Raw genomic sequence first — 20996 nt, 5'->3', positions numbered from 1 at the left:
TTGTCACAAGCAAGCCAAGCTTGCTTTGCCGCGCTCAGCCAACAGATGGAGAGCTTGGCAATCTTTTACACGAAACATTTGGCAAAGGCAAAGTTCAGCGACAACACTCTGAAGAGTGTGCTGGCATCTTACGAGTCCATTTTAAGGGCATTGAACTGTCTAGTTTGGTGCTTAACTTAGACCTTGTGCCAAGTTTAGCAGTATTTCGTACTGTCTTTGAAGGTGAATGAGTTTAAATATTTTCTGCCTTTCTTTACAATAAAAATGACAGCCTATACAATTCAATGATGCTTAAAGTGAAATTTTTGAAAAGGGTAAGTTAAGGGAGAAAATCACCTTCAGTTCCTTTACCTGTGTATTTTGTGAAGGTTGGGAAACTGTCTAATTTGCTCTAAGATTTCTGTGTGATTAATAAGAATAGCCTCTCACACTGCTATTGTTCTAAAACCTCTTACTGCTGGTGACCTCTGAAGGTCGAAGCATGTTCCTCCTGATCTGTTAAGGGACCGACTTGATTAAGTCCAGATGTGACGTGACCTGGGATTAACCCATTCTTCGGTCTTCTACAAAGGATGCCAAGGAGATTTGCACCAACACCAAGGGACACCAAGGCTCACGCACACTTGTCCAAATAATTAGTAACATCTGCAGCTGGCACTCTGTCTTAACTTCGCCAAAAGTAATTATTCCAAAACATTAGAAATGTAGGTGTTGATCCAGCAAAACATCAACCGATTCCTCACAATCTGAGAGGATGTGACTTCTCTGTATTTTAAAGACCCCCCGACCCCCCTCCGTCAGTCTTGACTTGTCAAAAATGAACCATATCACCTTAAGTGCACTTGATTACGCAACCCTCTCCGACCCCCCCTCTCCACATCTCCTTGGGCCGTCTGTATAATCTGCTGAGATTTAAACCTGCTGCTCCTGTTTAATAAATCCACTGCGATTAAAATAGGATTACAGCTCTGCTTTCGCCTTCCTAATGACATCGGCGCATGAAACATTTTTTGACTTTTTTTCCCCTCACTTGTCTGGTTTTTACCCCGTCTCGTTCACCCACACCTCCTGCTCGTCGAAACCAGACAGACAGAACTGATGTATCCCCCCCCCCCCCCGCCCCACCCCACCCCACCCAACATAAACTCACTGCCGCCCAGCAGGTCAGTCCATCTGTGGGGCTGTTGACATAAGGATTAACCTTATAATGCAGCACGCACCCTGTATCAATGCCGTGCCCCTTCACACCACGCTTCTCAATAGCAGATAACAGCCAAAGAATATTTGCTGCACTGTCAGGTTGTTATTTACTCAAACCCGGCACTCATCAAACATCCATGGATAAAAAAAAAGCCATGAAATATTGAAAGGCATGTTGCACCACCAAAGGTCACAAGGACACCCCGCACGTGCTGTCCCTCCTGCTTTTAGAAATGTGACATGAGGGATGAAGAGAGCAAATCGATATGATTTTTTTTCTTGCTTGTTCTGCTTTAGCATTGCCCCGCCATTATTAAATACAGTAAGGTCACAAAAGGCAAAGATTGATTGGATTTGCTTCAGGTGACTTCATGACCCCGGCACAGAAATCCATTCATGATAGTATTTCTTACTTTAATGCACAATGTAGCTTTAAATCAAGCCCGAGTGTTAATGTGCGGGGCTTTTTGAAGTTTCCTCTGAACCTTTAGGGTAATGACATAAAAGGCACACGTAGGAAATTCAGCTTTTTGAAGCATCTCTGTCACTTTCCAGACTATCTTGACCATAACACACTCTGGAGGACACACTAGTTAAATTCAAAGTACTGAACAATTATATAAAAATATAGTTAAGATTAACCAGGTCAAAAATACAAAACCGCCGTTTCACTGTGGTTCAGGTCATGTTTTGTTTTTAATTTAAAAGAGTTTCAGTTTTATAATTAAAAGTTGCACGCAGCAGGGTGGTCTGGCTCTCTTCCCCAGTATACCTCTGTCCTGTCTTCCTCAGCCCAAACTGGTCACAGTAGATGGCTGCCACTTCCTGGTTCTGCTGAAGGTTTCTTCCTGTGAAAAAGGTGTTTTTCCTTCCCACTGTTGCCAAGTGCTTGCTCCTAAGGGTTTGTTTGATTGTTGGGGTTTTCTCTATTATTTTTACCCTACAATACAAAGTGCTTTGAGATGACTGTTATTTTGTTTGGGTACTATATAAATAAAATTGAATTGAAAGCACCATGTCCAGTGACTTTTAAGGTCAGGAAGCTGACTTCTTTAGGTTTCATTGAAATGTTTCAGCAATACTGGGAGGATTGCACGTGTTTCGATTCCCTCAGAATAAACTTTAATGAGTTTTGCTTTACGGTCTCAAAAATTTGAACAGATTTCAGTTTGCTCAGTATTGTGGTTTATTTCCAAATAGCTCATAATCGACACTCATAAAAATGCAGAAAGTGCTGACTGCAATTTGACTCAATGTAAATTTACAGGGGATTTTTCAACACAAGTACAATGTAAAACATTAAAGTTATTGGAATCTGGTCAAATGACATTTACTTGATTGGTATACATTCAATTATACCAGTCATATTTTCCTTAATGAATAATTATTTGGATAAATCAACCTTCTGATTTCATATATTTCAGTTGCACTTTACTTAAGACTATTGCTTTATACTTATGAGGGCAAAGAAAGTTTTGTTTGAGTGCAGTGACACACACAACTTCAGCGGTACTAGCAAACATCAGCACGTTAATGATGTAACACCTTCACCCCATCCTAGTACAACGAGTAGTTTAAAAAAATAAATAAACAAAAGAAAATACAGAAATCAAAAATTACAAACCAGTTTGAAAAGTTTTGGACTAACGTGCGCTAACATATACCATGAAAGCAGGGTTTCACTTTCACAGTGTGTGCTTGCATCTAATCAGCCCAGCACCCGGCGATCAAACCTGCTTGTGGATTATCGTTTCGTTAATCCCTTTTGCACTACTTCTGCTAAAATGAATCCCCCCCCCCCCCCTCATTTTAAGACAAATTGGTCCCGCCCACATTATCTTGGAACAATCTTGGTTTTATGCTGAGCTTTGAATATATTTATGCTGCCATTTTTGCCACTTCCTGAGCATCTCATTTCCACCTTTTCCTAAGGAGCAGGTGGTCTGTTCAAGCCTCTTTGTAGAGACTTGTGGTTGTGATGGGTGGGGTTATTAATTTGGGGCTTTCGACATCTAATCCAGAGAAAGTCTTTTAGAAAAAGCTTATCTTGAGACTCCAATTTCACTTCTTTCCTCAGCTATAAGAGCAAAAAGCTTGTTTAATAGCTCTAACTCAGTACTTTGCTTTAGTCAGTTGTACTTCCCTCTTCACCAGAAAAAACTTGCTTGGTTATCATCACCCTATCTATCCGCCCCACCGTGCCCCAATGCCCACAAATCCTTACAACAATGTGGGACACAAAGGCTTGGATTTAGCTGTCAGGCCAAAGTGAGGGTAGGTTGGGTGGGCCTGGTGTGGAGGGGAGGGGTCATTTGTTTTTGTCACAGTACCTATTTCAGACATATCAAAACAACTGCCACCATCACCCTTCCTCTGTACCGCAACCCAAATGACCCGTGACCAGTCATCACTTTTATCCTCGACACGGAGCCAGATTGTGAGCGCTCGGTGCTGGGGGTGTAGAAGAGAGGCTTGCGTGTGTGCTGTGGGACTATTGTTGAAAAAGAGCTGACAGCTTGGATGGGATCTCATCTGATAGGCATAAATATGGACGAATTGAAAAACACGCTTACAGACAATATGGTTGTGTTGGAGACAACCCTGAAGAAGTCAAAAACATTTAAAAAGCCTGTTCTGAGTTGTATGATCTAGTAACCAGGCACATACTTGTCCGTCCAGATCTGTAGTCAGTTTGCAGCCATGATCTCACACTGGCTCAATTATAGCTTAAGTAGAGCCCGACTGATACTGAATTTTGGTTGGGCGAGTTTTTAAAACTAAAGATATCCAATATGTCTGTATTTCAGACAATGTTCACATTCATACTGTATAAATGCAATATGTAATATTTATCACTGTTTAACTTTCCAATAATGGTGCTAATTTCACTTATAACTTGCACCATCGTGTGTCTACCTGTGATGCTGCTCTACTGCATGTGCAGCAGGACTGCAAGTGTGAATGAAATAGGCTCATGTTTTCCCACCAGTGTTCCCAAATTAAAGTGTGGCCAAATCGAACAGAGAAGTGTGTTTTTCAAGAGACTGCAGGACAAAGTCATTTAGACCTTTGACCACCAAATTCTGATCACTTAATTTGCAAAAACCAAGTCAGTGCTTCTTCAGCAAATGTAAGATATTTCCTGAGACATTTCATGCATGTCTATCCATGAGAGAGGATGTGCTGCTGGTGTGGAAGCATGAAAATGGCTCAGCTATTGGCCATTTGGTGTCATTAAATCAATACTTAGATCAGGTTTCTTGATTTACTTTCACACCTACCTGGACCCAGGCTATAGGGGGAACTCCACAGGTTTTTGCATTATTAATAAATTTGTAGATTTACAAAACAACCAGTACAAGAGCTGCTCACTTCGCAAATAAATCCCTTACCAAAAACCATAATGGTTACTGGTCACAAAAGATCATGCTATCAATAATGTGATGTAAGTTAAATCTCTCTGCCTCTGTGTTTCCTGTTAGGTAACAAGAAACAGCCACAGGGTACAAGAGAGGTTAGCAGAGGGGGAAATCAGTGAGGTCAGTGAATCGTGATTTGTCATACAGCACCAGACCATTAGTGTCACACATACTTTGTCACACTGCATAAAGATTATTTGTCTGTGTCAGTCCAACAGGAATTGTCCCACAGGCTACTAAGTAGCTGGGGACTTATTTGACATGAGGGGGAATCATGGCTACCCCGTGTACTACTGCAGGGTTTTGTGAGATGAAGAGGTGGCATGGGCTGACATATTAAAAAATGAACAAATTGGAATATGACGCTCATCCATCCATTCATTCATTTTCAGCTATTTATCTGGGTCTGGCCTGCAGAGCAGCAGTCTGAGGAGATGTCTAGACTTCCCTCTCCCAGGCCACCTTCTCCAGCTCATCCGCTTGTCTGTGGGGACACCAAAGGAGACTGGTATAGGCAGCAGAGAAACATGTTCCACCCAGCATGTCCTGGGTCTCATCCAAGTCTCCTCCCAGCTGGGGATACCTGAAACATCTCACCTAGAAGGCATCCAGGAGCCATCCTAATCAGATGCCTGAAGCACCTCAACTGGCTCCTTTCAGTGTAGAGGGGTACATACTCTACTTGCCACTCTCCAATAAAGCTCATGTGATCTTTAAAGTTTATAAAAAATGACCATATTAGATTTAAAGTTGGCCACTGTCGTCTTTCAGGTCTTGCAATCATTCGCCTCTCGATCACTGGAAGTCGTCTGTGAAGGTTCTCAGTCATCCAGGTCATCGTACTCTAAGGAGCTTGGAAAGAAAAGTGTCTGGACTTCATTAAGTTGCTTGAAGACGTTTCACCTCTCATCCGAGAAGCTTCTTCAGTTCTAGGGTCAAATGGTGGAGAGTCCCAGATTTAAACCCTGTGGGAGTTTCCCCCCGAAGAGGGACAAAGGACCCCCTTATGATCCTCTACCTAATCACATGAGCCAAGGCGTGAAAACGGGTGTAGGTCACAATCAGCCAAGGTTTCAGGTGAGCTAAATCTGCTATACTCAGTTTCTGTTTGCATTGCCTCCAGGTGGGCTGGAAACATTACAACAGACAGAGACAAGTCCCAAAAGACACAAAAGAAACATTTCCTATTTAAAGAATGTGAAATTATTTTTCTTTTATAAAGGTAGTTAAACGTGATGATTGAAAGAGGTGTTAAGGTAACTGGCTTAAGTGTGCAGATTAATCCATAATATATTGTTCAACTCTTTGCCAAGTAAATGTGAAGGGGAAAATGAATTAGTGAAACTGCAGGAAGTAGACAATTGCTGATATGGGATTTTTAAGACTGATATCGATTTTTGGTGATTTGAAAATTTGAAACATTCGCCATTTTTTCTCCTCTTAGACACATGATACATTAACAGGTTTCCCTAAAAAAATTGCTAAATGTAATTATTTAAGTGGATAACTCTTTTACCTTTTCTCCGACTGCTGGGATGAGCTGGTTGTTTGTGTTTTGTCCTGTGGCCAACAGAAGAAAGCGCCCTCTAGCGGACAAAATATGCAATATCAAAACTCATGAAGGGTGTTTCTTCCCTGTCATCTATCCAGTGCCACCCCCCCCCACCCCCACACACACACACACACACACCCCACCACCAATAAAAAATAATATAGCTAATCAAGTAGCTAATCTGGGGGCTGATGTATTGATCGCGCTCTACCAGGAAGTAAATGCACATTATTACAAATCAGTCCAGTAAATAATCATGCGGTAAAGTTTAAACATACAAGCAAAAGAAAGAAAACAGAACAGCTGCGTTTTACTCTTGTTTTCTACATCTTGAGGTAAGCCAAGCTAAGCTGCTGGGGCAGAGCCTCTTCCACGATGAACAGAAAGATGTGACAGCGGACCTGAATGATCTCATTAAACACTTGGCAAGAAACCAAACCTTCCCAAAACCGAGCAGAGGTGTAATTTGGGGGCGGGAGGGTTTAAAAAAAGAGAGGCTGAATTCTATCTGGAGCATGCGCTTTAAAATGAGCGGTGCTGCATCGCTTGGCTCCAGGGTTATCTTTAAGAAATGGATCCATCACGCGCATGTAACCTTGAGGTGACCCCAGCCATGCACACAAATTTTCTAAGCTGAGGCATATCCACCTGTTCCGCCATCGGGGGAGGGGGATCAGTGGAAATACTGCCTTTGCTGTGTAACCACGGCAACTCCTCCCTCAAAATGAAACATCACCAACGCCCCCACTGCGTGATCAGCGGAGGGACGGATGCGCTGTCTGCCGCTTACCTGGCTTTAATAATAAACCGCCAGGTTCACGTGGTCAGCCCTGCCCAGCACAATATTCTGCCACTTTAGAGAGGTCGTTTCGACTGGGAGATTTTTTTCTCTCTTTGTCATCCCAGACGGCAGAGATGCTGCTGCTGCTCTGAGGGAGAGAGGTGAGCGCATTCTTCACCTCCCCAACACTCACCCCACCCCTCAATCTAAAGCTCCTCCTCTGTCGCTGGAGAGCTCAGACCGGTCACACTTTGCTCAATGAGAGCAAGAGGGCAACGGAGACGATTTCCTAATTTCAACCTGCTGCAACTGCTGCTGTGCCGTGCGGCTGTTTTCTCGCCTCTTTCAAAGGTAAGGACGCGGTCTGCAGCCTGTCCACGCGTCATGCTCCGCGGCAGGGAACTTAACGTTCGTGAGGGTGATGCTTAGAGCTGTTTCTGATGTGGTGATACCCCTGAAAGGGCGAATGCATTAATGAAGGGCAGACGGGGGGAAAGAGCTGTCAGTGGGGCTGGTATGTCAGACCATCCGTGCAGCATCAGTGAAAAGTCAAATAGGACACGGCGTGCGTGTTTTGATGTGCTTCCACTTGCGCAGCGTCGTCGGAGGCTACATGTTTACAATCTTGGACTGCAGCCCTGTGGTGTCCGTAAACCGTCGGCCTTTTGCGTTGATATTGTCCCAGGAAATAGATAAATACATTTAAAAACTCATTATGATTTTTGTTGAACAGCTGGATAAAATCAGAATTGAAAGGGTTCGATCAGGATCAGCTGCAATCAATCTGTCAGTGAGATAAGTTTTCTCTCTGCTCGCATATCTTGTGGTTTGAATTGGTTTACTTGGAAACGTGGAGTGCTGTTGATTCAGAAATACACTCGGTAGTAGGGGGGCTTATGGTGTTCCGCTGTGAGGCCAAAAATGACAAAGTCATGGTGGATTTGCGTGCAAATGTTCAGACTTCAGATCATGTGAATTCTGCATGTATTTTTCCTTAATATGCGTCTTTGTTTAACTGCTTGCCTCCATCCTCTCAGATGGAAACAGTTCAAAACAGTGTCCGTGTCATATGTATTAAAAATGCTTTAAGCAGAGTAAGCCGCGCGTGCATGGCTCTAATTCTTGGATCTTGTTTGCTACATGTCTCCTTCTAGCCTGATGTTTTTTGGGGAGTGGGTTTATAGTGGAGTCTTCCACAGTGACACTGATTTACTGGTTGTTTAATGTTAGTGTGTTTAGTTTGACTATGATAGAATGATTACAAATTATTAATTTATCTTAGATTTTTAGGACCACTAATAACCAACCAAATAAACCTTGTGTAAAATATCAAAATCACCTCTTCAATTTCCCTCACTCGGTATTCTTTTTTTTTTCTTCCTTGTTCTGTCCATCAGAGGCGAATATGACGACATCATTTGGCAAACCAGACCCTGGGAAACACCTACTGTCAATTCAGTTAGTTTGAAACCAAACACGACATGATGCGTTGTCTCCGGTGAAACTTGCTCCGCCACTCTCCCCTCTTCTGCGCACCTATTGAGAGAGAGGACACCAAAAGCTGCATAGACATGGGGTCAGATCAACCCTGCATGGATTCTCCAGAGCCAAGACCCATATTGGGTCCTGCCTGTAAGCAGCTGGGCCGTCGGTGTCTGAGGAAAAAGTTCAGGCCCACACGAATCTTGGGGTTGGCCTTCAGTCTGGTGGCCTTAAGTGCTGTCTCCTACAGTGCCTTTGCCTGGAACTCAGGAGGTGTCAGCGAGCCAGTGCTCCCCCAGGAGAGTCTCCATCAGTCGGCCCCACACAGGACCCTACTTTTTACCCAACACCAGAGAGACCCCAACGTGTCAGCTGACATGCCAATAGCCATGAAATCTACAGCAGATAGCAACGACAGCCAGGGGGAGTACCCACCAGACATTTTTACCCTCTCCCAGAGGCGCCAAGGAGCAGTGGTCCTCCACATGTTTGGCATGATCTACATGTTCATCGCGTTAGCCATCGTGTGCGACGAGTTCTTTGTCCCGGCGCTGACAGTCATCACAGAAAAGCTGACCATTTCCGATGACGTTGCGGGCGCCACCTTCATGGCTGCGGGAGGATCAGCTCCAGAACTCTTCACCTCCGTCATTGGCGTTTTCATCTCGCACAGCAATGTGGGCATCGGGACCATCGTGGGCTCGGCCGTCTTCAACATCCTCTTTGTCATTGGGATGTGCGCCATCTTCTCCAAGGAGATCCTCAACTTGACGTGGTGGCCGCTCTTCCGTGACGTATCCTTCTATATCCTGGATCTGATCTTGCTCATCATCTTCTTCCTGGATAACGTCATCTCCATGTGGGAAAGTATCACGCTGCTCACGGGCTACGCCGCCTATGTGATCTTCATGAAGTTCAACAGCAATGTCGAAGGATTTGTCAAAGATTGCATGAACAAGAACCAAGTGGTAGAAGTAGAGGTACAACCCAAGGTGAGTTGAAATGATAGTTTCAAACAATAAAGAAGTTAAAGTAGGTGTGCAGACGTTAGTTTTAGTATTTTTGGCTGCTAGAAATGACCTCGGATGTCTCCTCTGGTATGGGCACATTCATCCCTTTCAGTCATTCCACGCAGCTTTAGATGCTACTCTAATAAAGTCAGACTTGCTCTGATAACCCAAACCTAAATTGTCTGTGGAGACATGCTTTAAAATGATATGTATCTAACGCCTTTCTCTCAAATAGAACCATTGTCTCCTCACTTATCTCTTAGATCTTCCAGCATGTGACTGGTGATGCCAAACATATGCTTTACTGTCTTCCATCGCACACGCTCATTATTTCAAAAATAATCAAAACTCTGTGGGCGTTGAGGATGGAGCACTTTCAACTGCTAAACTGATTGTACATCAGTATGATTCACTCGTCGCTGCTGTGCAGGGCTTGCATACTGTATTCCACTGTGGGATTAATAAAACAGAATCAAATGTGTAATTCTGGGTTAAGCTCTACAAATTGTTTCCCAGTCTGACAACCAAATGCTTTGGAAAATCTCAGGAGCGATTTTCTTTCTTTCTTTCTTTCTTTCTTTCTTTCTTTCTTTCTTTCTTTCTTTCTTTCTTTCTTTCTTTCTTTCTTTCTTTCTTTCTTTCTTTCTTTCTTTCTTTCTTTCTTTCTTTCTTTCTTTCTTTCTTTCTTTTCTCCTGCAGTTAAAGATTTCTCACATAAAAAACCAAACTGTCACGTGAAGCGCACAAACGCACGCAGCTTGATGAGGTAAACCATGCCAAGTAAATGGCTTCAGAATTGGCACGGCAACCCTGTGCGAGTGTCTTCACATTTACTCTTAAGTGGAATTTTTTTTTTTTTCTTTTCCTTCCTCACTTGAAGGCTTAAACATCAAATACTTCCCGGATAAAAACAGTCAAAATCGCTGTGTTGCTTCATTTCACTTTCACCCCCCCCACCAATGACACTTGAGGGCAAAAGACACCGCACTGCAATTTGATACTTGTGTAGAGATTATCCGGATGAATTTAGATTTCTTTGTGACATGAGATGGAAATGAAATTTGGAGAAGGATGCATTGTAAAGCTTTCACTAAATCGGGATTTATTCTAAGTACATAAGTGATATTTAAACAGCAGGTTACACAATGCTGAGGGAAAAACTCTCGAAGTCGGTAGCACCTGTCTGCTGTTCAAAAACTTAAACACTTAAATAAACTGATCTGTTCTTTTCTTTTTTTGTTTAAATTCACCCACTTCATGTAAGCAGTTACCTTTTGCACCTGTGTGCTGTTTAAGCTGTATTGTTTTCATATAATGCACAAGAAAAAAAACTGCGCTTGCCAAGTGCCAGAAAAAGAGTCAGTTGACCTTGAATTGCAATGGATTCTGGGAACTTTGGCTCAGAGAAGCTTGCGCGTGTGTTGTGTCTGTCGTTAAAGCAACTTCTAACAGAGGGGAGAAAAAAATGGGAGCAAGACAGATGATTCGATTAAAACCCTTCATCATCTCAGCATTCCTTACAACAAACTGAGCTTTTTCCTCTCTCTTATATTGAGGACAGCGATACGACGCTGCAAGTCTCAGCATCCGCCCTTATGAAGGAAGCAAAATGTGTGAAAAATGCCAATATTATTATTATTATTAAATAATTACTTATATAGGCTGTCTGTTGACCTCTTTTTGTTTTGCAGTCTGGGTCGACGGGGTTAATAGAACTGCAAAGGCACAAATATTATTAGAACATAATCATCTAAACACCCTTGTTTAATCAAGCTTTGACACTTTCGGGACGTGTGTATTTCAAGGCACGAGTGTTATTTTGAGAATTAATTGATACGAGCAGGCGCGCGTGTGTATGTGTGTATGCTCAAGTTCATACGTGAGCGATGGATGGTACGATGAGTCATAAAAATGTTAGGCAAGATAAAACAGAGTCTTATTTTTGCTTTTTTTGTGATGAACTGAGTAGCCCTTAAATCTGTTCATTGTTGTGGATGTGTTCAAAGGTGTTCCTAATCCTCCATACAGCGGTGCGGTGCAGTCTTGCAATGGAAGGGACGCTGGGCTGTATAGTTATGTCCCATGTCCTTGAGTAAAACACATGGTTTAACAAAGGGGGGGCTTCCCTGAGATTATTTGGTTCTTTAAGAGATTGGGGTGTCACTTTTGTGTTACTGTTAAACAGGAGAGAAATGTTGTGCTGTGATATGTGAGGGTTGCTTGGTAAGATAATTGGCAGCTAGCCGTTTAATCCTGCATGTATGCCGTAAGTGCTATGAAATATTAGATCCTGAGTTTGACGTGAACCCCCAGCTTGGTGTTCTGCATTTAGAAGTCATCCGTGAGTTTTGTACCATCTGTGACTGCTACCTTTCATCACATTACATAACTGCTTGTACCACGTTCTTGCTCTTTTTTTTTTTTCTTTTTTTTTTGTTTCTGTCACAAAGGGTTTCTTTTGTGTGTCTTGTTTATTCTGCTCCCAGTAACATAAAAATAGATGACTTTGTTTCTCGTATTTTCACAGAAAGTAATGCTTTAGCTTCCAGGCAGAAAGTTAACCGGTGAGAGCTTTGTTGGCTTTTCGATCACTGGACAAATCAGAGGTGTCAAACTTTTTTTCTCCTTTCTTCTTTTTTATTTAATCCCGTGGGCCTAGATTTAACATTTTTAGTATGACAATAAGAGAACTGCCACAGCCACGCACAGGCTACTGAAAGTTATATGCGTACAGTTGTTTTATCATCAGTTTGTGCAATTTTCTATAATCTCTTAATCCAATTTGCACAACTATGAATGGTCAGCACTTACCCCGACCTGGACATGCAGTAAAATAGGAGAGCAGCACCTTTGAATTTTAACAAGTTCAAGGCTTCACGTTGTTTGGGGAGTGAAAACATATGAAGGGTTTCACACTCCTTCCAGCAGGCTAATCTTGGCTGCACTTGAAGTTTAGTTCAATCTTATTTACCAGGCAATGAATGAATTACTTGGAGGTGGAAAATAAACTCTGCTAGCACAAGTGAATGGATGCATTCACTCCCAAAATATGAATCTTAAAGAATGTTTTCAAGTTTATGTGACTACTAGCAGAACATTAGCATTTAGCATTAACGTTCTTTGGGTAACATCAGACTAGTTAGGTGCAACTGATATGATAAGTTATGGCAGTTTGACATAGCATGCTCATCCTTTAAGTTTATATTGCTAACATAGCTGTAATTTTAGCTCCTGCTTTCTCTCCATCATTGCACAAGAGACAGCACCAGCTAAATTTACAGCTAAGCTTACAGTACTGCATGTCGCTAACTTTGCTAAGTTTTCAAAGTAGCCTGGAAAGCTAATGGGTGCTAATGCTAAGGAAGCTCAGTTTATTTTAGTGATCCCTTTCAAATATATCTGGTGTTATAAAAGGCAATGCTTAAACAATTTATTGGAATAAGTGATGTAAAAGCTTAGTAACACACATTGTAAGACCACATGTCCACAACTTTGAAACAAGCAGATATTGGAAGGAAGCATTTACCTTTTCATTTCCTGATGGTAGCTAGTACTTCTGTTTACCTAGTGAGTAATTAGCTGTTGCTTAATCTCACAATAAGTACACTTGCCCACAGAGTTGGGTTGCTACCTTAAGGCCATATTAACTTCTGTGGTATAATCCTTACCTGCTGTTAATGAGTTTTATTCTTCTTATTTCTGTTTAATATTACAGTGTGTCTTTGGGGTTTAGATGGTAGAGATGACACTAAAGTTGAACGTTATTTACTGCTATTATTGTTGTTATTGTTGAAATTTTGCAGTAAGGATTTCAAAATAGATAATAAGAAATATTTAATTTCTTCATATGGGATGAATCTTAACCAGTATCTCTCCAGGCTTTCTGAAGTGTCTTTCAAAGTCTTTATTCAGATTTTAGCTCATTTTCAGTCCAGTCCTTCTACCTGGCAGTTTTCAGAAGAATGTTTTTTAAGACAACATTAATACTTACACTGACCTATGAATCATGGCAGCATACGTGGCAGGACTAAAAAGATATGTACAGCAGATTAACAATAGCGGAAATTCATGTGCTTAGGAAAAATATCCGGCAAGGACCTGACAAATTTGTTGGGGCTGTTATCCCAGTTGAAAAGTAGCATCAGATTTTGACCCATTAGGCAATATCACCTGGAAAGCATTTGATTAGAAATATCGTAATTTTTCAGCATAGCATCGATCCTAAACACACTGCCACTGCAGTAGAAGCATACCTCAATTGGAAAAACACAAAGTGGAAAGTGTAAGTCATGGATTGGCCTCCCCATAGCCTGGACCTCAGCCTTATTGAAGCAGTGTTGGATCATCTTGACAGAGAAAAGATTAAAAGGCAGCCAACACCCAAAAAATTGCTTTAAAATGTCCTTTAAGAAAGAGAACTATTCCTTATTCCTTATTCTTAAAGAAATAATGTGTAAGCTTTCCTTAGAGTTCAGGTTGTGTTGGAAAAATAAAGGTTGTCTCTAGAGGTAATGCTCATGAGAGTTGTATAAATTTTGTTTTTGCCTTACGGAAAAATGTGTATTCTCTAACCAGTTCCAAATGGAGTTTGACTCGTGGTATCCTTTAAATTTATAGAAATGATTATTTTGAAATACTGATTTCATAGTGTCAGTTCTCTGTCTCTAAAAGTATTGCAGAATATGTGTTTGCTTTCAGTATATGTTGTGTGCCACTGTTGTTTTGACATGTGCTGTATGCCTTAAGCTAAACTTCTCAGGATGGTGATGAAAGGTGACTTCAGCGTTGTGCATATCTGCGCCCTTAGCTATGATGGTTTGTGGGTCAAAGATGGGCCACTTTACTGTAACACTGCTGTTAACTTTCATCTGTTTTCTTATAGTGAATCTACTTAATGTGGTCCTGAATTAAGTGACTTTATGTGACAGAGTCAACTCAAGCCTGTGTACAGTTTGATTGCAAAATGCTGGGTCACTTAGTATGTGCACTGGGGCCAAAGGAGGCCACCCAGTGCTTGATTAATTTTCCACCCCATCTAAATGCTTGTCACCCACACATCCAGTAAATCCTTAATGGGCAGACTGTACAGACACAGTTCGAGGTCGCAGTAGAAATAGTAGAAAACTTTGGCTATTTTTTACTGCAAAAACAGCAGATACGTGTGTAGTAGAGTTGGATTGGCATGCTGATGATGTCCCACCACAGCAATCATTTGTCCAACAGCCCAGTAAGCCAAGCCAATCAATGCTGGCATCCTAACCACACTATAAAAAAGTAACTATTTAAAGAACCTAATCTGGCTGAACACGGACCAAAAAGGGTCTTTTGTCATCTGGAGGCCATCATCCTGACTGCCTCCTCTGGATCACCTTGCCTGGCTAACCCAGGCCTATTGCTATCACATTATCCTGTGACCTCTCACATTGTTTCAGCTGATGAACTGAAAGGCTGCTTTTGAAAATATTGGCTCAGGCAGATCCGATTACCCGACACTTTGCGCATGATGGTTTTATGAAAGACACGGCATTTCTGGATGAATGTGGTGAAGTCACGTTAAAGAAATTAAATGGTTAATGTCCTTGTACAGTGTACTGCATCATGCTATTCCACTAAACACAACAGCAGAGATCGTGAAATGAGAGATAAGTAACAGAAGGCTGTCAACAATCAAGCACAATAAAAAGTGTCACAGCAGAATTGAGATACTCGACCAGACCCTGCAGACTGGAGTCAAAGTCAGAATCTGCATTCGACCGTACTATTAGATTCCTGCTATCATCAGTGTCAGATGAGCCGGTGTGTATCGATGCAGTTGTTGCTACTGCTGAGATGGAAGGTGCGACCTCTGATGCATTACCAAGCTATAAATAGCGTCACGGAGGCAAGATCTTCCATCAGGACGTGCTTCAAAAGATCGGTTACAAAGCATGTTCTGTGCAGAGAGCAGACTGCTTTCCTCCCCGTGGATTTGGACATTCGGGCACCAGTGCTGCACATGCCGATGACGCTCTGCGCCTTCAGTATATTCACACATGAAAACCAGTTGTTGCATGGCTGCTTGCTGTGCTGCTTTCCTTCCCACACCGCACTGCGAGAACTCTTTGCCTCGTATTACGCATCCGTGGGATTATCTACCGTCATGACGGGCTGCACACTCCTTTTTAGCAAAGTCCAGATGGACACTGCTGAGCATAAATTATAAACTACATCTGTTTCATATTGCTATTTTAGGCTCGAAAGGATAATAAAAGTGAGTTGCCAGGCTAATTTCTGGGAAATCCTCTTGAAATGCGCATTTTAATTAGAGCGTGTTTTGTGCAAAAACGCAGGAAACATTAACCCCACTTTCCAGTGTACAGCGAGATTCTAGAGGATTGGGCGTCTCATCTCTGTCCTTCGGCTGCACGGTGGTGTACTTCTTTGAAAGTAGTGAGATTTATGGTTTTATCCTTTAAAAGCAAAGTTGTAGAAAGGACCTTGCTTTTGAGCAAAATGAAAAAGAGGCGCCGACGGAGTCAATAATCTTTCTGTGTGTTCATTTCAGGCCCAAGGTTAGAGATGCTCACATAATGGTTAGTAGAAAAACCCTACAACTAATACCTGAGCATTGTTTAGCATGATGACTCATCAATCTTTTCATATCCTTTTATTTATTTTTTTTAAAGAAAGGTTAGTTTTCTGTGTTTTTTCCCATCCGTTCGTGCCATTTTACAGTAATATGGACACATCTTTGTGAGCACATACAGTATAGAAATAGATGCAGAGAGAGAGAGAGACAAGTGCGCAGCAAGCAACAACGGAGCCAGAGTCCAATAATTTAAAAATAGAAAGCCTGCAACTTTGATCTCACCATGACGATGAGGAGTCCAAGTTTTATCATCCGTTCCAGCTGTGGCTCATTGTCTGAGGAGGGAGGAAGGGCTGAGCGCTACTGTCGAGCCAGTAATTAGTTTTCCTGTTTTGGAGGTTTTACCTTGTTGTTGGCCTATTAGACAAGTCAATAGAGGTGGGAAGAAAACAAAGGTTCAAAAGAGAGTAATGGAGTGATCAAAACATACAGTGTCAACTTTTACAGGCTTGAGTGGAGGGCTGTTTAGTTTCTTCAAGCTGTCTTGGCTGTGTCGTACTTCCCTGCTAGAGCTCGGCTTTTGTTCACATTCAATTCATTTGCATTCAGTGATTATAATTGTACTAGCTGAAGTTTTTATTAACACCACAGGTTTCTATGACTCCTTTTTTATGTCGCTCTGAATAATCAATTGTGGGTTCCCCCTTCTTTCTTATCAGAGTGGACAGTGGCTCTTTGCTGCCTCCCCAGTGCCGGTAATGATTTGAAGGTGACCTCGTCTCGCAGTATTTTGTCTGTGCAGTATTCAAATGCATAAACTGGTGTGCTTAGAGCAATTTAAAAAAAACCCAAAACAAAACATTGAAGCTTATCATTTTTACCATCCGTGGAGCTGTTACGATTTGGGCCGTTTCCAGGATCTTCACAAAGCAAAAAGAAATGTGCACATGGCCCTTGATACCAAACACTTCCAAGTTAATTTATGCACATAAATCTCCTTTAGGACTACCTTATCTCACCCTGTGATGCGTACATCAATTCAGCTTTAACCTAAAGAGACCACTTATGTAATTAAACTGCAATTTTCTCCCTACACTCCGACGCAGCCAGTTACATGAGACTCCGTTTGTTCCCATATAGCGCATAAAATTAGTTGATTAATCCATTAGCTGACTCACAGAAAACTAATCTGGCCATTTTGATAATGAGGAGCAGGTGGAGAGTTTGTCTGGGGCACTGAAAATTCACATTTATTAGAACGTTGGTGAGTATGCGAGAAATCTGTAAACAATGCAGTGCTTGCTGCGGCCAGTTGCCACTGCACCTGTCACTTTCATTTGTCTCGTTCATCACTCTGACTTCACTCATGCGGTAAAGCCCGAGATCTCAGGTTTTGAATCTCCGCAAGTCAATTTAAAGACTCGTTATGTGTTATGTCTCTGTGCTTTGTGCAGCACCATGGACAGCACCGTCTCTTCTGCATACTTGAATATTAGTGACTGGAGTGATGGACTTTGTCTTTTATTATTTTAGACTCCAAAATCCCTTTAGCTTGGCGTTCTTGTTAAAGTCCACTGGTGTTAGCTTTACCATCAAGAGCAACCCAAGTGCGATCTGCTTAAAGGGTGAGGTTACCAGACTCACATGCTTTAAGGGTTTAAGTGAGTAAAAACATCTCCTTTTATTCATTTTTGAAAGAAATGCCATAACATTACAGTGGTTTCCCTCACTGATGGCTTTTTGAATAGGTTCCTTTAAAATTTCAATATTTTACCCCTTTTGAACAAGTTTATATGAAGCTCACATGGCCCCAAAAGGTGTCTTTCAAATTTCAAAGTGCCACCACAGACTTTTTATTCCACCAAGCTTTTATGCTCCTGGGGTTTTTTCTATTAGCTTTGATCCAGACTGGCTTTTTCAGTGTCTGTAGAGTTAAATCCTGCTGAGCAGATGAACCAGTATAGCTGCTGTTTGGATGTGAAAAAGTGCTTGAGCGAAGATAAATTGTTGCTTTTAGCCAACTCTCTGAGTAAATGTACATGAAATGACAGCACAGCTGTTGGCTTTAGCTCAGATTTATCGTGATTTTGTCAGGTGGCATTGCATTTAAAAACAAACCATAATTTTTAGAAGAGCATTGGCTATGGAAATTGCCTACAACTGCGATTTAAGTTTCATGAGGTGTTTTCACTATTTAATCCTTGGTTTGTTGTCGGATTGCAGTGGCATACAGGGGAGGAGGCTTTCCTTTAGTTGTTGGGATGTTGCCATCAAAAAAATGGGTTAAAAGGGACAACTGAATAGTGTTGTGTCTGCTCTTGCAGCTGACAACAGGACGTGTTGCATGCTTTGGTTGTAGCTGAGACCCTTTACAGATGGACTTTAAACGAGAAGCAGCTCTGGCAAACGCTTTTTGACGTAGCGGGCGGTGAGAGGTGGAAAATAATGTAAAGTTTCCCCTTTCGATGTGTAATTGGTGGGGCACTAGAGCAATAGAGGTTTTAGACAACCTTATATTTTCTCTTCCTTTTAAATCTCCAAGCTTAAAATAAAAATGCTAAAATGAATTTTCAGAACATGGGACCTTTGATTCAGCGGTGGAGAATTGGCAGAGACACAAAGTGTCTGATTGTTGAATGCTGCTTTATTTAATGGCCAACACAGAGGAGTGTAACATGAGGCTGTTTGTCTTTAAAGCTTAATGAGTTTGTATTCTGATGTGACCTAGACAGTCTGAACAGCTCTGGCTCCAGCCTTAAAGCTGTCTTTATTGGAGGCCACTTCTTTGCGCATTTGTTTGTAGACCTTGGGGTAATTTTAGCTCTGTGGGCTAGCAGGTATCGGATCATCACATATGATATGAACTGTTCTGAGTTCATACTGTAGGGTTTGTGCTCTAAAACTCACTATCACACAATGATGGGGTTCTTTCTGAATCTTGCTGTGGTGACTCAAGGTCATAAAAGTCGAGGGATTTCCACATTTAGTACTGCAGGATTCTGATAGAGGTAAAACAGTTCTTGAAAATGTCATACGAGAGCGTGCGTGTGTGTGTGTGTGTGTGTGTGTGTGTGTGTGTGTGTGTGTGTGTGTGTTTTATTTTTTGTTTTTTTTTTTTCCCCAAGGGAGAACCTGAAGGTGAACCGTTGAAGCTTGCAAGAAATTCAAAGCCTTTATTGATCAAGGGCTATTTTTAAAGTGGGGTCGATTAAATAATGTAACTGCACTGTAAAAGCATCATGTGAAGGGCATCCAGATGCCTGCCTCAGGGGTGTATGAAATGACTGACACACACGCCCCCAGCGAGAAGGAAATGGCACATATGGTGGGAGGTGGCCGAAGACTGGCGAGACTTACGCACTCGGCTCCTTCCTTATGGAGATTTTTGACCCTCAGCATCAGGACCGCTAAGCTGCAGCAGCTGAACATTACATCAGCTCTGAGTTGTGGTTCATGTAATACCCGTAATTTGTGAAATCCAGACTGATGATGTCTGCGCCACACACAGCGCTCCCGTATAGATCTCACAGCTGCGCACAGACCTGACATCGCACGGATAACCGCAGAGACAGTTTAAAACTAAATCTAAGAGAGTAAACTCTTAAAATTGAAGTGATTGCAATCAGACAGTCTCTAATGAGCTAATTAGAAAATGCTCTGGGGCTCCGTGAATCCGCTGAAAGGTTCTCCTCCGCTGTTCTTATTTAAGAGGTTTGACACTTGGTATGTCCATCACTCACAGACAGATGGTGCATGTGGCTGCCCTTCAACCCAAGTCCATTTTAACTCAAGCCTTACCAAGGTGACCTGAAAGGGGCTCTTATCAGCATATTACCCTGTCTGCACTAAATGTCAGCTGGCCAAATGGACTGACCTGGAGGAAGCTTCCTCCGCATACTTCTGCCTCCACCTCCTCTACAAAGCCCCGCTGTGTGTGTTTGTGTGTGTGTGCGTGCACTTTGCGTCAGATGGGAGGTAACTGTCTGCTGACAATTCAACAAAACAGATCAATAGTCAAGATTGTTTGGATGAGGTGCGATCAAATAAAAGTTGGAGCCTTAATGGAAAAAGATGATGTGAAATCCTGACAACGGTGACTGCAATGCGAATGCAAAATTAAGCACACCTCAGCTAATGAAGAAATCTGTTATTAATTTCCAAGTGTCCCATAAGACTAAAACTAACTAACGAAATTCCATGGATAGGGTACACCAGTCTTTTGCAGGGCTAACACAGAGAGATACAGAGAACCGCTCACACCTACAGCCCGTTTAGAATTTCCACTTAACCTCTGGACTGTGGGAGGAAGCCGGAGTACTCGGAGAGAGCCCACACAGGGAGAACATGCAAATTCTACACAGAAAGACTCCCTCCGGCCGGGCTTCTAACCCGGGACCTTCTTGCTGTGAGGTGCCTGCACCACATATTTGTACTGCTAAAAAGAAATGTGTGTCTTCCTCTGTGGGTTAAAGCAACCATTAAAAAGCATCAGTAATTCCCAGCAATGCATTACTTGGCATGCTCAGCATAAACAGCGTCGCTGTAGTTTATTTTAAGTCAACCCACAAACTCTGTCAGTTTAAGTCAGAGTGCCAAATGTGCAGTAATCCACTGCTTAAAATAGTCTGCAACAAATCCATCTTTATGTCTGTTCGAATAATATTTGCTAAAAAAAAAAAAAGACACTGCCCAACTGTTTGAGGAAATGAGACATTAAAAAAAAATGACTTTTTTTTTTTTTTTTTTTTTGAAGAGTAGGAAGAGATGGACTTGGCATGAAGTGCCACAGATGGGCTGAGGAAATTGGAAAGAGCTCAGTTATGGACTCTTTGTTGGTTTTTGACCTTCTAAAGAGGAATTTAAAAAGGAATAATACAAGATTCATCAGAAAACACAGATGATTATGTGCTGGATTAAATTAAAAACATGTAAGCTTCGAGGTGTCATTCACATCAGCACAGAAACCTGCTGTTCACACAGCCTG

At 41.9% G+C, this 20996-nt stretch overlaps 1 protein-coding gene across 8 annotated transcripts in view; it reads left to right on the top strand.

The window, feature by feature from the left end:
- Window positions 1-6902: 6902 nt before the first annotated feature.
- Window positions 6903-20996, top strand: part of slc24a2a (solute carrier family 24 member 2a) — a 45246-nt gene continuing 31152 nt past the window's right edge. For 2 of the 8 annotated variants that reach the window (XM_086283761.1, XM_086283784.1), the window contains exons 1-2: window positions 6904-7303; window positions 8350-9426. In XM_086283761.1, coding sequence (XP_086139887.1) covers window positions 8524-9426 — 903 coding nt within the window. In that variant the 5' untranslated portion in view covers window positions 6904-7303; window positions 8350-8523. Of the gene's footprint in view, window positions 7304-8349; window positions 9428-20996 lie in introns of all 8 variants that reach the window. The other 6 variants (XM_086283753.1, XM_086283745.1, XM_086283766.1 and 3 more) reach the window with 6 other exon arrangements.

The sequence above is a fragment of the Aulonocara sp. 'chitande type north' Nkhata Bay genome, linkage group LG3 (genome assembly GCF_057382095.1).
Source record: "Aulonocara sp. 'chitande type north' Nkhata Bay isolate Kocher_YH1m ecotype deep benthic linkage group LG3, A_spYH_male_GT1.1, whole genome shotgun sequence".
Taxonomy (NCBI): domain Eukaryota; kingdom Metazoa; phylum Chordata; class Actinopteri; order Cichliformes; family Cichlidae; genus Aulonocara; species Aulonocara sp. 'chitande type north' Nkhata Bay.
Note: the sequence above shows the minus strand (reverse complement) of the source record. Positions and strands in the feature narration are given on the sequence as shown.